The following is a 15773-nucleotide window of genomic DNA, read 5'->3' as shown; positions in this document are numbered from 1 at the left end:
TGAAGCATTTTGTGCCCTCGTCTTGGCCACAGTTCTTGCATAAGAGTATTTCAAAACACTTTGCCCCCTACTTGACGTGCCAAACTATTGCCACAAATCTCTGACGAGTTGATCGGCTAAAAGCTAAGATGTTGCGCCTAATTGCTTGATGGCAGAAAACTTGCAAAATCAAGTCTGCTTGTCAAAAGTTGATCGATGGGAGACCCTCCGATGTTTAAGTCAGCCAGAAAAAAGAAACAATTAAAAAAGATTAAAATGTGATAGCCCAAAAAATTTATAAATTAGAAAGAACTTACCCAATCTTCTTGCTTACTACTATATATAGGGTGGAGATTGTCATTACTGTGTAACTTCCATCTCCTAAAATTCAAGATGTGGGCATTATTATCCTTAGTGGGTAGTTATCTTCTTAACTACCATTAAGATCAAGTAATGGACGATCAATGGGAGGTTGTTACACCCTTAATTCTCCGAATGTGGGGGATTAATACACACGTTGAATAACTGTTGCTTAACCCCTACTTTCTCGGGATCAAGATATTTGGGGAGAATCCGAGTAAGTGTTCAGATGAACCTTGATAGTGTGTCAGACTTAGTCGGTTCAAAATCAATTTAGTCTTATTTCGTTGGTCAAATTCCGAGTTATATCACTGGTTGAAAACTAAGTCGGCTCGATCCGTTAAATTATACGTTCAGTCAGTAGAGAGACGGTGATAAACACTAGTCGGATAAGTGACGAGGATTTGTCCAACATCTACAAACTTAAATATAATATAAATTACCGGGTAGTGATATAAGTTTTGGAATATGAGATTGCCACTCCATCTTGTAGGATATTTGGAGCCTGGCTGGACTCTTTGTTTTATTTCATGCCTCTCATATCTATAAAAAGGCAAATAGAGTAGTAGACTGGGTTGCTTCATATGTGATAGAATGGTTTGGAGGAATCATTTGGCTTGAATGAATTTTCATGCCACATCTGATTTATCTGGATAAATCCATACTAGATGAACTTAATTCATCTATTTTATCAAAAAAAAACCCTCAAAACGACCCATCATATACTAACATTGGAATCATAGTTACCTATGTTTTGCTTAGTTTTCATAACTGCCCAAAATCCTATGCACCCTCCCGGTGAATTCAAAGATCAATTTCTGTTGCATAATGACACTTCTTCGATAAACTCAAGTGTATCTTCTTAGGGAGGATTAAAGTATGCTGTTCAAATTTTGGGCGCTTCACATATTCTATTAGAGGGGAACTCAGCAGTGGTTATTAGATGGTTTTAGGATTTGTCGTCTCCAGACGCTGATTTCTCATCTTTTGCTATAGGACAGCCTCCATTTGAGCGTAACACTTCCCTTCGAGGCGACACACAATTCCAAGGAGAAAAATAGAATAGTAGACAGGGTTGTGGCATGCGTGGCCAATCATTTATGAACTATTTTATGGACTTCAGCTTCCCCGGCTCCCGTTAAGCTGTTGAACATTTTATGGCCCATCATGAGATTGTATTTATTCGAAGGTAATGCAATAAATATTCTGTTTAAAAAAAAAAAAAACAAAACAAAAAAAAAAAAAACGGAAAAACTGCCGCCCAATGGCGCACAAAATGCCGGGCGCTCGCTGCAGATTCTAGACACGAAAAAAATATTCAGCGCCCGCCAGATGTCAGCGATTAAACCTCGAATATAAACCGTAGATCTCGACGCAGCGATTATACAATCCAACGGTGGATTCATGCGAAGATGAATTCTTCTTTCGTATTCCCAAACAAAGCCTCCCCGAGTGCCTCCGAGGGAGAAGATATTTGTTGCAATGGTAATCATGACAAATTTGTAAATAAAAAATTAATAAGATAATATAAAATATTATCATAAAAATCGATGAAATATACGATAATCGATGAAAGGGTCACCATCCTAATAAAGAAATCAGCCCTTCTTTCCTTAAATCCGAAGTCGAGCCCTGTCGCAAGGGAGGAAGAAAAAGGTCCTAGTCTCTCCACTATAAGAAGATGGTTCGCTGTGCTGCCAAACTGACGGACGATCTCGTGGCCGAGATCCTTTCTCGCTTGCCGACCAAGTCCTTTTTCCGGTTCCAATGCATCTCCAAATCCTGGCTCGCCCTTTCCTCTGATCCCTACTATCAGAACAAGTTCCCTCGTGCTGCATCTGGCCTCTTCTTTAATGTCCCCAGTGGCTCGGCGCCCATTCACAGGTCGAGAAGAGGTATCCAATATATTTGCCTCTCAAAAAATGATGGCGATCTTGCCATCGACACAGCCCTCAGTTTCTTGCCCAACATATGGAATATGGAAGTCCTCAGCTCCTGCAACGGGCTGCTCCTCTGCCGCTCGTGGGTTGCACACAGCCGGGGTCTAACCCCTTGCGGCGTTAAGGCTCAATCCATCTATGTCTGCAATCCTGCCACTAGCGAGTGGGTCATCGTCCCTAAAGCAAAAGATACATATAGCTACGGCTACCTAGCTTTGGGCTTCGATCCTCGTATCTCCCGCCACTACCATGTCCTCCGCTTCGACTTCTACGGGAGGTTTGTGATCTTCTCGAGTAAGACAAACGAGTGGGTCGTGAGCCAAGTCACCGACGCCAGGGAGTATCACAAACCAGAAGCTACTTTCTGCCATGGAATTTTTCATGTTACAAATGGTCTGAACCAAGTTGCAGGAGTTGATCCAGAGGGGAAGTTTTGCTACAAAATTGAGCTGCCTGAATCTGATGGGATCAAATATCTTGGACACTCGGGGGCTTATTTGCGTTATATGCTGCAATGCAAGGATGAGATAAAGGTTTGGATGCTTACGGACTGCTATCATGGGGAATGGGTGTTGAAGCATTGGATTAATATCAGAGTTATGTTACAGAAGTATGGGATCCCTGTAACCCAAATAATTCATATTTTGGAATTTCATCCAGATGTGGATATTGTTTTTCTTCAAATACAGCAGAAGATCTTCTCATATCACTTAAACTGTGATAGATTGGGAGAAGTTGGAGACTTGTACCACATATATGGTCGAGGATGCTTTGTTTATTCAGCCTGCTTATCAAAGGGGTTTGGCGATGAGGTTGCCTAATGGGATGGACGAGCAACAAACTTTATGCATTAATATTCTTGGCAATAGATCATAACATGTTAGGGGTTTGTAAAATTTACCGTCTGTTGTCTTGTGTTTTCACCTACTTGAATCCTGCCTTCATGGTTTAATTGTGAAGATATTTATCGATTGTAAGACATATGTTATTATACGTGGAACCGGTACACCTACATCATCATTATTGTTGTCTTGGAAAGGATGAATTATTTGACATTACATTCTATTCTATTATGTTATGGAAACTGTTTGCGAGCGTGGATCAATTGTTTGCCGAATAAGGGGAGATCTGGGCAATTCCATGCATCTCTGGATTGGCCACATGGTGGAAGCTAATTGGCTTGGGTGAAAGTTTCATGAGGAGCTCGATTGATCAGTCTGCCATATAGACATTTACAGTTTCAAGACACTTGCACGCCACTTCCAAGGTTAAGATAACTAACTTGTTCGCTCGAACAAAGAAAGTAGAACAGTTGGTGAGGACCACTAGCCGAGATTAGCCACGTATCCGAGTTGTCTGAGTTGAGTCATGAAGCCAAGTTATCATAGCCATCTCTTCCATTTTGCTTTGGGAAACTTGGACACTGCATATACGAGGGATATGCGGTGTCTGCATTTCTTGAAGCAGCATTATGAGTGATGGGATTTCTGGTATAATGATTTGACATTTTGCTAATTAGGATCTTAGCAATAGTTTTGTTAGAGTTTGGAGGAAAAATTTAATTTTTTTTTTCCTCCAAAGATTCCTAGATTTTTTATCTTGAGTTTGTCCCACACTTGGAAAGGGGCAATTTTTTCTTGATGTTTGTCTACCTTCTTTCTTTACCTACTTTTATTTGGCTCAGACAGAGAAATGAATTTTACACCTCACATGCGCATGATGCCCAACCTAACCTACATGCATACACGATGGTACAATATTTTTATATTTTTTTTATTATTTTAATTTTTACTTTTATTTTTAATTATCGCTGATTTTTTGGTCGCTATCATAATGGTCAATTGACCATTTGACCAAACGCTGGACTGGAGGATATATCTTTTTTTGATCGATCATTTTTTGTTGTGGTCAATCGGTCAAAGCATCCCTCTATTCGTATCTTTCCATGCTCTATATAAGATAACGAGTTCAGATGGCATGGGCCGAAAAAGTAACAATCATATTATACTCTTCTTAAGTCTTCTCTCTTCTACTCTTTAGTATTTAAATACTCTTTGATCTCTATTTAAATTATTGAGTTTTGAGAGATCTATCAATCCTCTCCATGATCGTGCTCTAAGAGAGAGAATCCCGTTCATATCTTAAGATAGAATTTTTGATAAATACTGGCATGAGGGTAAAAAAATTATCTTAAAATAGTGACCATGCGCTTTCAGACTTCATTTCTATCTCTACTTCTTAAATTCTATAGGCCAACTCAACCAGACCTTAGGTAAGTCAATTTAAAACTCTTATTTCTATCATATAGTTTACATAAATTCAAAGTTTATCAAAGCTATTATTTAAACACTTCTCTGTTTGATGAAACTCTCCTTATAGAAGGACTCTCATCTTAGAAGGATTCTTATAATATTTTAAGGCAAATACGATCTCTACATTCTGATTTTCATCTTGTTTCGATTTTCATTATTCAGATACTAGATTGTAATATTTTAATTTGATTGACTTTCTTAAACATTGATAAATTATTGGAATTACTCTGTCACTTTTATTACTTTGTACAATAGAGGCCGACTAGTAACATTATTTTTGTTTCTGGATTTTTGATTAATGTTTTGAAAATAGAGAGTCTTAGTAGACTTTAAATTCTATTTGCAATTCTAGAAATAGTATAAGGAAAAAGTGGATTTAATTAACATGTAATGTACTGTTAGTCTTCCTAGAAACAAAATTAACATGAAGTATTGACTTTCCTCTATGGTTTATTTTCTTATTAGAGGATACAAAAAAAAAGAGTTATACTCTGCATGGATTTTGACAATAAAAATTAAAACAATAAACTAAAGAAACATAATATATACATCAAAGTATCATGATGCAAACCTACTTGGTGCTTAACATTAGAGCCAATGCCATATCTTTTCTTTTTTAATTCTTGCCAATATCATCATTTCTAAAAGGATACATGGCATCATTAATGCAAAAATTAATATCATTCAATTTTTATCATCATCATATTTTCTAAATCGATAGATGGCATCTATGATGAAAAACTGCAGCAGTACTATATCTATTATATTTAGGGCATATTTGGTTTTGGTGGGGGGTTGGTGGTAGACTTTGAAATGGAATGAGAATTAGTGATTTTCATTCCAGCCAGGGTCTCATTTCTATTCTGATACTATGGAGAATTGGAATCTCAATCCCCCAAAATCCTATCCCTACTCTCCTCTGGTATGCAAAGCCCATTCCGATTCTGATTTTGGTTATGAACCAAATGCATCGGATGATATAGCCATATCAATTCCCATTCAATCCATTTGGATTTTGACTCCAGTTCCAATTCATGTCACGAACCAAATGCACTCTTAGTTCTTTCTATAATGACAATTTTTATGTGAAAATCAGGTAACATATCTTCCCCATTCAAATCTCAGAATAAGTAACTTCTCTAAGTCAATGGCATCTATGGTGGGAAAATTTAGTTTAATGGCTGTTTATACCATAATCACCATTTCAGTGGGAAAATCTACTACCATATCTTTCTAATTCAATTTTTACCATAATCACATTTTCTACATTAATGCATGGCATCTAATAGGAAAATTCATTACCATATCTTTACCATTCAATTCTTGTTGTAATCACCATTTCAATGGAAAAATATTTTTCCAATTCAATTCTTGGCATAATCATATCCCCCATTCGGCTCATAATGTAATCACTATTGCTATGGCAAAATCTAGGTTATTTCTTTCTAATTCAATTCTTACCATGATCACTTTTCTACATCAACAGAAGGCATCTGCATGTGAAAATTTAGTATGACTAAGGCTGCAAATGGGTCGGATTGATCCGTGACCTGGCCCAACCCGTTTAGACTCAATCCAACCCATTTTAAAGGATCGTAGGGCCAGATTTGGTTGTAAAATTAGATCCGTTCAATTTTTGGGTCGGGTTTGAGTTTACTGAATTTGGATCCAATTTGATCCGATCCAATCCGAATTCAGTTTGGATCCAACATGTAAACCATAGAGCAAATAGAGTGGGATTAGAATTTAAAATGATCTTGTTGTATTGTTATTTGTTATACAGTTTTGTTCAATTTGACTATAAAATTTTGAGCAATTGTATTTATGCTTAGATTGTTGGTCTCTGCCAACTAATAGTATATATTATATTTATCTTATACATGTTATCAAGATAAAGACCATCAATTTATTTGTTTATTATGATTTGTTTATTTAGATTATAGAATAAACACTATACCAAAAGTGAAAAAAATATTTTAGTTGTCAAGAAAAAATAGAGATATTGCAGAGAATTAAATATGATCTTCGAGTTGGTTTTTGTATTTATTTTTTTCTACTAGATTATAGCTATATTTTAGTTAGTTCTTGATAACAATGTATCAAAGTCATTATAGCATTTGATGGCTATTAAGATGAAGACCATCAATTTATTTGTTTATTATGATTTATTTATTTAGATTATAGAACAAACACTATACCAAAAGTGGAAAGAATATTTTAGTTATCAAAAAAAGATAGTGATATTGCAGAGAATTAAATATGATCTTCGAGTTGGTTTCTGTATTTATTTTTCTCCTCTGGATTTATAACTATATTTTAGTTAGTTCTTGATAGCAATGTATCAAAGTCATTATAGCATTTAATGGCATCCATTCATTTGTAAAATTTTATGCTAAACTTTTCTTAAATAATGATTGAGCTCTAGAAGTTAAAAATTGTGGTATGCTTATAAATTAATAGCTGAGACAAAGTAATGCTTGTTTTCTTTTGTTATAACTTCTAATATATTGGCCTATCATACAAACCGGACTTAATCTGAATTGAATCTAAATTTTTCATATTGGAATCGGATTATATATGGACCTGACTTGATCTGAATGTTCCAATAGAGCAAAATTTTTTATCATAGATCTGATTCGATCCGATCTTCCATTAGATTGGATTTGGATCCAACATTAAGATTCGATCAAGGAACCGAGTCGAATCAGGATCACTTATGATCCGATTCGACCTGACTCATTTGCACCCCTAAGTACGATAATATTTTTCTAATTAATTTTTTGGCATAATCACCTTTCCCGTTCGGTTCTTGCCATATTAAGCAGTTCTATGTGAAAAATCTAATTATATCTTTCTAACTCAATTCCTACAAATCACTTTTCTAAATCATTACAAGGCATCTAAATATGAAAATTTAGTGTTATATTTTAATTTCTCGTCTAGTTCTTTCCAATAATAACCATTTCAATAGGAAAATCTAGTATTTTTGTTAGTGTTGTATCTTTCCCACCGGCTCTTACCATATGTTTCTCATTCCCTTTTGAGAGAGTATGAAGGGGTTTCTCGCTTGTAATTTATTGAGATCATAAATTTTAAGATGATGTATCCGGAACTCAAATGAAAACGACTTCCATTGTCTTATACTAATTGAACCAGACATCTTTTCTTATAAAACCAATTGACATCAATAGATGATATTCATGATCGAAAAAAATCATAGGATTTGATAGTTTCTAGAAAATTAAATGTAATGTAAATTACAAGGTAGTGATATATGTAAGTAATTTTAAATTGCTAGATCTGAATACCTAATCCTCTCCAATTTTGGAATATGAGATAGCCACTCCATCTTGGAGGATATTTGGAGACCCGCTGGACTTTGTGTCGTTTCATGCCTCTCGTATCTATAGAAAGGCAAATGAAGTGGTAGAGTGGATTGCTTCATTTTGGGCAGAATACTTTAGGGGAATCATTCGGCTTAATTGGATTTTCATATTATGTCCGGTTTATCTAGATGTAGATGAACTAAATTCATCTAATCGAACGAAAAAAAAAACCCTCAAAATGAACCATTATATACTATCATTGGAATCATAATTACTTTTGTTTAGCTTAGTTTTCATATCTGCCCAAAATCTTATGCACCCTACCCGTTGAATTCAAAGATCAATTTCTGTTGCATAACCTAACTTCTTCGATGAACTCAAGTGTATCTTCTTTGGGAGGATTAAAATATGCTGTTCAAATTTTGGGTGCTTCATATAGTCTATCAGAGGGGGATTCAGCGACGGTTGTCGTATGGTTTTAGGATTTGTCGTCTTTTGCCATAGGACAGCCTCCATTTGAGCGCAACGCTCTTCCCCTTGTGGCGACACACAATTCCAAGGACAAAAGTAGCGTAGCGGACTGGGTTGTGGCATGTGTGGCCAATCATTCACGAACTATTTTATGGACTTCAACATCCGCGGCTCCCACTAAGCTGTTGAACATTGTACGGCCAACTTGAGATTGTATTTATTCAAAGGTAATGCAATAAATATTCTGTTTTTTTTAAAAAAAGAAAACTGCCGCCCATGTATCGACGCACAAAATGCCGGGCGCTAGCCGCGGATTCCAGACACACGAAAAAAAAATCCGGCGGTCGCCAGATGTTAGCGATAAAAACCTCAAATATGGTTTGCCGCCCATGTATCGACGCACAAAATGCCGGGCGCTAGCCGCGGATTCCAGACACACGAAAAAAAAATCCGGCGGTCGCCAGATGTTAGCGATAAAAACCTCAAATATAAACCATAGATCCCAAAGCGGCGATTGTACAATCCAACGGTTGATTCGCACGAAGGAAGGTGAGTTCTTCTTTCGTAAGAAAAAGAAACAACCATGAGCTTCCCCAACAAAGCCTCCCAGAGAGGCTCTGAGGGGTCACCATGCTAATAAATCCAAAGCTGAGGCCTATCGGAAGAAAGGAAGAAAAAAGTCGTAGTCTCTCCACTACAAGAAGATGGTTCGCTGTGTTTCCAAACTGACGGACGATCTCGTGGCCGATATCCTTTCTCGCTTGCCGACCAAGTCCTTTTTCCGGTTCCAATGCATGTCCAAGTCCTGGCTCGCCCTTTCCTCTGATCCCTACTATCAGAACAAGTTCCCTCGTGCTGCATCTGGCCTCTTCTTAAATGTCCCCAGTGGAGGCTCGGCGCCCATTCACAGGTCGAGAAGAGGTATCCAATATATTAGCCTCTCAAATGATGATGACGATCTTGCCATCGACACAGCCCTCAGTTTCTTGCCCAACATATGGAATATGGAAGTCCTCAGCTCCTGCAACGGGCTGCTCCTCTGCCGCTCGTGGGTTGCACACAGCTGGGGTCTAACATCTTACGGCGTTAAGGCTCAATCCATCTATGTCTGCAATCCCGCCACTAGCGAGTGGGTCATGGTCCCTAAAGCAAATGATACATATTACGACCAATACCTAGCTTTGGGCTTCGATCCTCGTATCTCCCGCCACTACCATGTCCTCTGCTTCGATTTCCATGAAAGGTTTGTGATCTTCTCGAGTAAGACAAACGAGTGCGTCGTGAGCGAAGTCTCCGACGCCAAGAAGTATCACAAACCAGAAGCTACTTTCTGGCATGGAATCTTTCATGTTACAAATGGTCTGAACCAAGTCTTAGGAGTTGATCCGGAGGGAATGTTTTGCTGCAAAATCGAGCTGCCTGAATCTGATGGGATGCAATATCTTGGTCACTCAGGGGGTTATTTGTGTTATATGCTGCAATGCAAGGATGAGATAAAGGTTTGGATGCTTACGGACTACTGTCATGGGGAATGGCTGTTGAAGCATTGGATTAATATCAGAGATATGTTACAGAACTATGGGATCCCTGAAACACAAAATATTCGTATCTTGGAATTTCATCCGGATGTGGATGTTGTTTTTCTTCGAATACAACAGAAGATCTTCTCATATCAATTAAACTGTGGTAGATTGGAAGAAGTTGGAGACTTGTACCATATATACGGTCGAAGGTGTTTTGTTTATTCACCCCGCTTATTGAAGGGGTTTGGCGATGAGGATGCCTAATGGGATGGACGAGGAACAAACTCTATGCATTAATATTCTTTTCAACATATCATAATGTGTTAGAGGTTTGTAAAATTTACCATCGATTCTGTTGTGTTTTGACCTTCTTGAATGCTGCCTTCATGGTTTAATTGTGAAGATATTTATCGATTGTGGAATATATGTTACTGTATGTGGAACTGGCTCATCTACATCATCACTATTTTTTTGTCTTGGAAAGGATGAATTATTTGACATGGCATTCCATTCTATTATGTGCTTCATTCTAATTAATCTCTTATGACACGAAAACCTAATGAATAACTTGTCAAAAAGATATTGCCTTCCCATGGCTTTGTTCTCCTCTGTTATTTTTTCACTCTTTCCGTTCAATTCAAAGTATATGTTACCTGGTTCATGTACATATATTACAAACTGGAGTCTGGAATTGATCAAATTAAACCTGTGTATTAGATATGATTTGGGTTTGATAAGAGTGCTACGTGGGACTGAAATTGAATTAGATACTAGTATATCCATATCCATATTTATTTGATTTAATGAATATAGATACGGATACGAATATTAATCGGATGTAAAAATTCATATCATATTTATTTTAAATGGATATAAATTAGATACTGAAGTATAGATATAAATATAGATATAAGTCGGACAACTAAACTTTATAATCATAGAATTAAAGATTTGGCTATGTAGATGATAAATTAAATTGATAGCATGTTAATATGATTATATATTTTTTTAAAAAAATTATAAATAATATATAAAATTAAATAAGATTACAAATAAAATCGGATGTTTAAATACGGATCGGATAGTTGCCTATCCATATCCATATCTATTTTTCTTTAATTGATATGGATATAGATATTAGTTAGACATTCAAATTCCTATTCACATTCATATAAATTTGGATAAAAAAATGGATTAGGAATGATTTATCCGATCCACTTTAACCCTTAGTGTTACGTTATTGATTTGGATACATAATTACTTTGGTTTGGCTTAGTTTCCATATCTGCCCAAAATTTTATGCATTCCTAGCTGGTGAACTCAAAGATCAATTTCTGCGGCATAGCCAAACTTCTTCGTTGAACCCAAGCGTATCTTCTTGGGAAGGATTAAGCTATGTTGTTCAAATTTTGGGTGCTTCATATAGTCTATCAGAGGGGGATTCAGCGATGGTTATCAGATGGTTTTAGGATTTGTCGTCTTTTGCCATAGGACAGCCTCCATTTGAGTGCAACACTCTTTCCTTTGAGGCGATGCACACTTCCAAGGAGGAAAAATAGCGTAGTGGACTCTGCGGCCAAATCATTTATGAACTATTTTATGGGTTTCCACTTCCACGGCTCCCACACCAAGCTGTTTAACATTTTATGGCCAATCATGAGATTGCATTTATTCAAAGTAATGCAACAAATATTCTGTTAAAGAAAAAAAAGCTGCCCAAGGATTCTAGATGCACAAAATGCCGGGTGCTTGCACGGATTCTGGACACATGGAAAAAAAAAAAAAAATCAGGTGATAAAAACTTCGAATATAAACCATAGTTCTTGAATAGATTAGGGTGTTTATAATATCTACAAAAAGCCATTGCATCTTGATAATTTTAGATCATGTATCTCAAACTTTCAGTAAAATTTGATGATAATATATATATATTTTTAATTTTATTTCTATGAACATCTCCTCTTATAAGTGCATCCTTAATACCTTTATAAATTTTTTATTTTAAATCTTTTTTATTTCTTCCAATATGACTAGTTTTTCTTCTTGAATATATGAAAAAGCATCTAATATATATTACTGAATAATCTACCTCTTCTTATCAATGTCTTTGCATCATTCACTCTTTACTATAATCTATAAACATAAAATTTCCTCATTATTAAATATTGTCTTGTAGTTGAATACTAATGTGAACAATCTCTGTATCTTATATTTATTCTATAATCATCCTAACCAAATAGGAACAAAATTGGATAATGCATAGATATGAAGCTAGGATACAGATCACTAGTCCATTGTAATCATGCTGCATCTGGCCTCTTAATCAATGTCCCCAATGGAGGCTTGGTGCCCATTCACAGGGCGAGGAGAGGTAGCCAATATATTAGCCTCCCAAACAATGATGATGATCTTGCCATCGATACAAGTCTCAGCTTCTTGCCCAACATATGCAATGTGGAGGTCTTCTGCTCCTGCAAAAGTGATATGCTTCTCTACCGCTCCTAGGTTGCAAAAGGCAGGAATGGTCTAAACCCTTGTAGCGTTAAGGCTCAATCCATCCATGTCTGCAATCCTGCCACTAGAGAGTGGGTCGTTGTCCCTAAAGCAAATGATAGCTACGGCTACCTAGCTTTGGGCTTCGATCCTCGTATCTCCTGCCACTACTATGTCCTTTGCTTCGACATTGCCTTCCGCATGATCTTTAGGTTTATGATCTTCTCCACATAGACAAATGAGTGGGTCGAGGAAGAAGTCTCTGATGTCAAAAAGTATCACAAACCGCACCTACTTTCTTCGATGGAACTTTTCATGTTACAAATGATCTGAACCAAGTCTTGGGAGTTGATCTAGTGGGAAAGTCTTGCTGCAGAACTGAGATGCCTGAATTTGATGGGATTGAATGTCTTGGACACTCGGGGTGTTATTTGCATTACGTGCTACGAACCAAGGATAAGATGAAGTCTGGATGCTCAAGGACTGCTGTCATGTCGAGTGGGTGTTGAAGTATTGCATTAATGTCAAGGCTATGTTATAGAACCATGAGATCCATGAAACAAAAGATTCGTATCTTGGAATATCATCCTGTTGGGGATGATGTTTTCCTTTGAATAGAATGGAAGATCTTATCATATCACTTAAACCATGGTAGATTGGATGAAGTTGGCAACTTGTCCTATATATATGATTTAAGATGTGTTGCTTATTAACGCTACTTATAGAAGGGCTTTGGTGATGAGGTTGCATAATGGGATGGACAAGGGACTGATTATATGCATTGTTCTTGGCAATAGATGTTAACTTGTTAGAGGTTTGTAAAATTTACTATCCACTGTCTCAATATTTGAATCTTGTCTTCATGGTTTATCTAGTGTGGGACCAGCACTATGGGGTGGGTATAATCGAAATGCAAAAAGAGAATGGGTAAAATCATTGATACTTTTTTTAATTAAATTACATATAATATATAATTTTTTTGAAAACTCGCATGGACATCATTTTTTTTCAAGGGTTTCTAAAAGTAAATATTGTACATGTATGTTATAAAATTATTGGTGTGTGATTTTGGAGTAACCTCAAATGATCGAACCAGCTACCGCAAGGGCTAACGTGGCCTATATGGTTAGGATGTCTTTAATCTTACACAGAGGCATACCGTCCCAAGATTGTTGATGGACGCTTTGCATGAAGAATCTCTAAAATCTCATAGAAAAGGCAGAAGATCATCAGGATCACCATGCTATTGCTGGAATAAAAAAATAAGCACTACACATTGAACCCACATGTATAGTTATGGAATGGCCAACTGTCATTCTCCCTAAAAAATGGCCATTAGCCCTTCACCTACAAAAAGGGGAGAAGAGAGATCTCTCAGATAAGTCTCTGAAAACTTTTCATAGAAATCATCATCTTATTCCTCTTCCTTCCTCTGTTTCTGGCTTCTGACTAACTTGATCGTCAAACACTCTCTGGCAAGTGGGCTTGTTTGTAGGTATCAATCGTATTCCTTGTCTTGAAGACCAGTGTTTGTCCCTACCCCTAGATAGATTGTGATCTAATTGAAAATCTATAGCAATAAAGAAAGGGCCTGAACCTTCAATCTTTGAAGGAAGAGCCTACAATGATGAAGGGTTGAATAGAAGCATCAAATGCTTTACACTGGGGTGCATCAAATGCCTCTCATTGCTCCAACGCATTTATGTGAAGCTCAAATTGAATGCAACCACCTACTATTATCATTACTATAGAACAATTCAATCACCTGGTCCAACAAGTCCATACCTTGGCAACTTCGATGTAGGAGATATGATAGCCTGCCCTGGAGTGCTCGCCCGTGTAGCAATCCCCTCATGGTTTGCCTCTCTGGCCCAGCCATCATAAAGTCGGTAGTCTCATCCACACAATCAGGAATAGACCTAGCTGGCTAACTATGATCAAATCGATAGCTTAGGCCGAAGCCAATGCTAGAGCTCCTTGACCAAACAGTCGGACCTAGGATAAGTCTGATGCGAATGCTTTCCAACTCCACAGTCAGAGCTCGATCGAGCCTAACGTAAGCATTCTTTGACTCCCCATTCAGACAGAGATTCTATGTCGACGCATGCCTCCCCTTAGCCTTTGGGATGGCCCCCACCCTAAAGAGATAGCTCCAAAAGTAGGTTCCAAGGGATACAGCAGCAGATATAGGCCTTAAAGGGGTATGCCCAAACCGATGAATCTAAGTTCAACATGGACCCATCATTTAGCTAGAGGATGATGGATGAACCACTCCCTTTGCAATTCAAGGTCTTCCAATTGGAGCCCTATGATGGGTCCTTTGACCTAATAGACTAGTTAGAGAGCTATAGATTCCTTATGTTGCTCCACGGCACCTTTGATGCCACTCTGTGCGAGGCATTTCCTTTGAACCTTCAAAAGATCATCAGATTGTGGTATTTTAGTCTCCAGCTCAGCACAATCCACTCCTTCAATCAGCTTAGTCCACCAGTTTGCTACACACTTTGTTAGTAGCTGAAAGTGATGTCGGAGGTCAGATTATCTTATGAACCTTAAGCAAAGAGAGAGGGAAATCACTCTGAATGTGAGCCATTTCAATGTGGCAGCCTTGGAGATTCAGGATCTAGATCAGTCAGTCATCATGTTGGCGATAAAGGCAGACTCCGCAAAAGTCAATTCTTTTTCTTTTTGGAAAAGAAGTACCCCAAAGATTTTATCAAAATATTATCTTGGGTAGAGAAGTCGCCAATGCTGAAGAGGCCATGAATGTCTCATGATGAGCCTTCAAAGGGCACCATGAGAAAGTAGAGGGGGTGAAGCAAGGAGTGGAAGAACTTGCCTGACCAAAGCTTGTATCATGAAGGAAGGAGATCCCAAAGATTAGGAACCCCAGCTCAGAGGCGCTTATCCCCAAGTCCACCAAGGAGGTTCAAAAGATATACTCCTCTCAATGCCCTAAGGGCACAAATCCTGATGGAGGTTGAGAAAGAACTACAACCTCTGAAGTAGATTTAGTCTCCACACTAAAAAAGGGATCCAAAGAATTACTGACGCTTCCATAGAGATTGTGGGCATGATACTGAGGATTGCTGGCAATTGAAGGATGAGATTGAAACCTTCAATTATCTAGGTCGGCTTCATAGGTATGTTGAATAGCGGCATAGACGAGAAGAAGCTTGAAACAAGCCAAGGCCTTCCAAGAAGAATATGGAGAATCGTTCCACTGTTGGTGTCATCAATGCGATCATAGATAGATGGCAAGATGGAACCTCCCCAGGATCTTGGCCGAGCAAAAGGACCCTTGGCATAGGAGAAGCCAAAGACTAAGGGTGTCATCATCTTTTTGTTGGGAAATGTGTCCCAAAAAGC

At 37.7% G+C, this 15773-nt stretch overlaps 2 protein-coding genes across 2 annotated transcripts; both read left to right on the top strand.

The window, feature by feature from the left end:
* The first annotated feature begins 1996 nt into the window (after positions 1-1996).
* Positions 1997-3310, top strand: LOC105057987 (F-box protein At5g49610-like). Its single transcript, XM_010940739.3, has one exon. It carries the CDS (start codon positions 2021-2023, stop codon positions 3098-3100), a length of 1080 nt encoding a protein of 359 aa, XP_010939041.1. The 5' UTR covers positions 1997-2020; the 3' UTR covers positions 3101-3310.
* Positions 3311-9076: 5766 nt separating this feature from the next.
* Positions 9077-10559, top strand: LOC105057988 (F-box protein At5g49610-like). Its single transcript, XM_010940740.4, has one exon. It carries the CDS (start codon positions 9093-9095, stop codon positions 10173-10175), a length of 1083 nt encoding a protein of 360 aa, XP_010939042.1. The 5' UTR covers positions 9077-9092; the 3' UTR covers positions 10176-10559.
* The last annotated feature ends 5214 nt before the right edge of the window (positions 10560-15773 follow it).

This window comes from Elaeis guineensis, chromosome 15 (assembly GCF_000442705.2).
Source record: "Elaeis guineensis isolate ETL-2024a chromosome 15, EG11, whole genome shotgun sequence".
In the NCBI taxonomy this organism is placed as follows: Eukaryota; Viridiplantae; Streptophyta; class Magnoliopsida; order Arecales; family Arecaceae; genus Elaeis; species Elaeis guineensis.
Note: the sequence above shows the minus strand (reverse complement) of the source record. Positions and strands in the feature narration are given on the sequence as shown.

Coding starts and splice junctions, on each gene's coding strand:
- LOC105057987 (XM_010940739.3), top strand. CDS start 2,021: ATGGTTCGCTGTGCTGCCAAACTGACGGACGATCTCGTGGCCGAGATC.
- LOC105057988 (XM_010940740.4), top strand. CDS start 9,093: ATGGTTCGCTGTGTTTCCAAACTGACGGACGATCTCGTGGCCGATATC.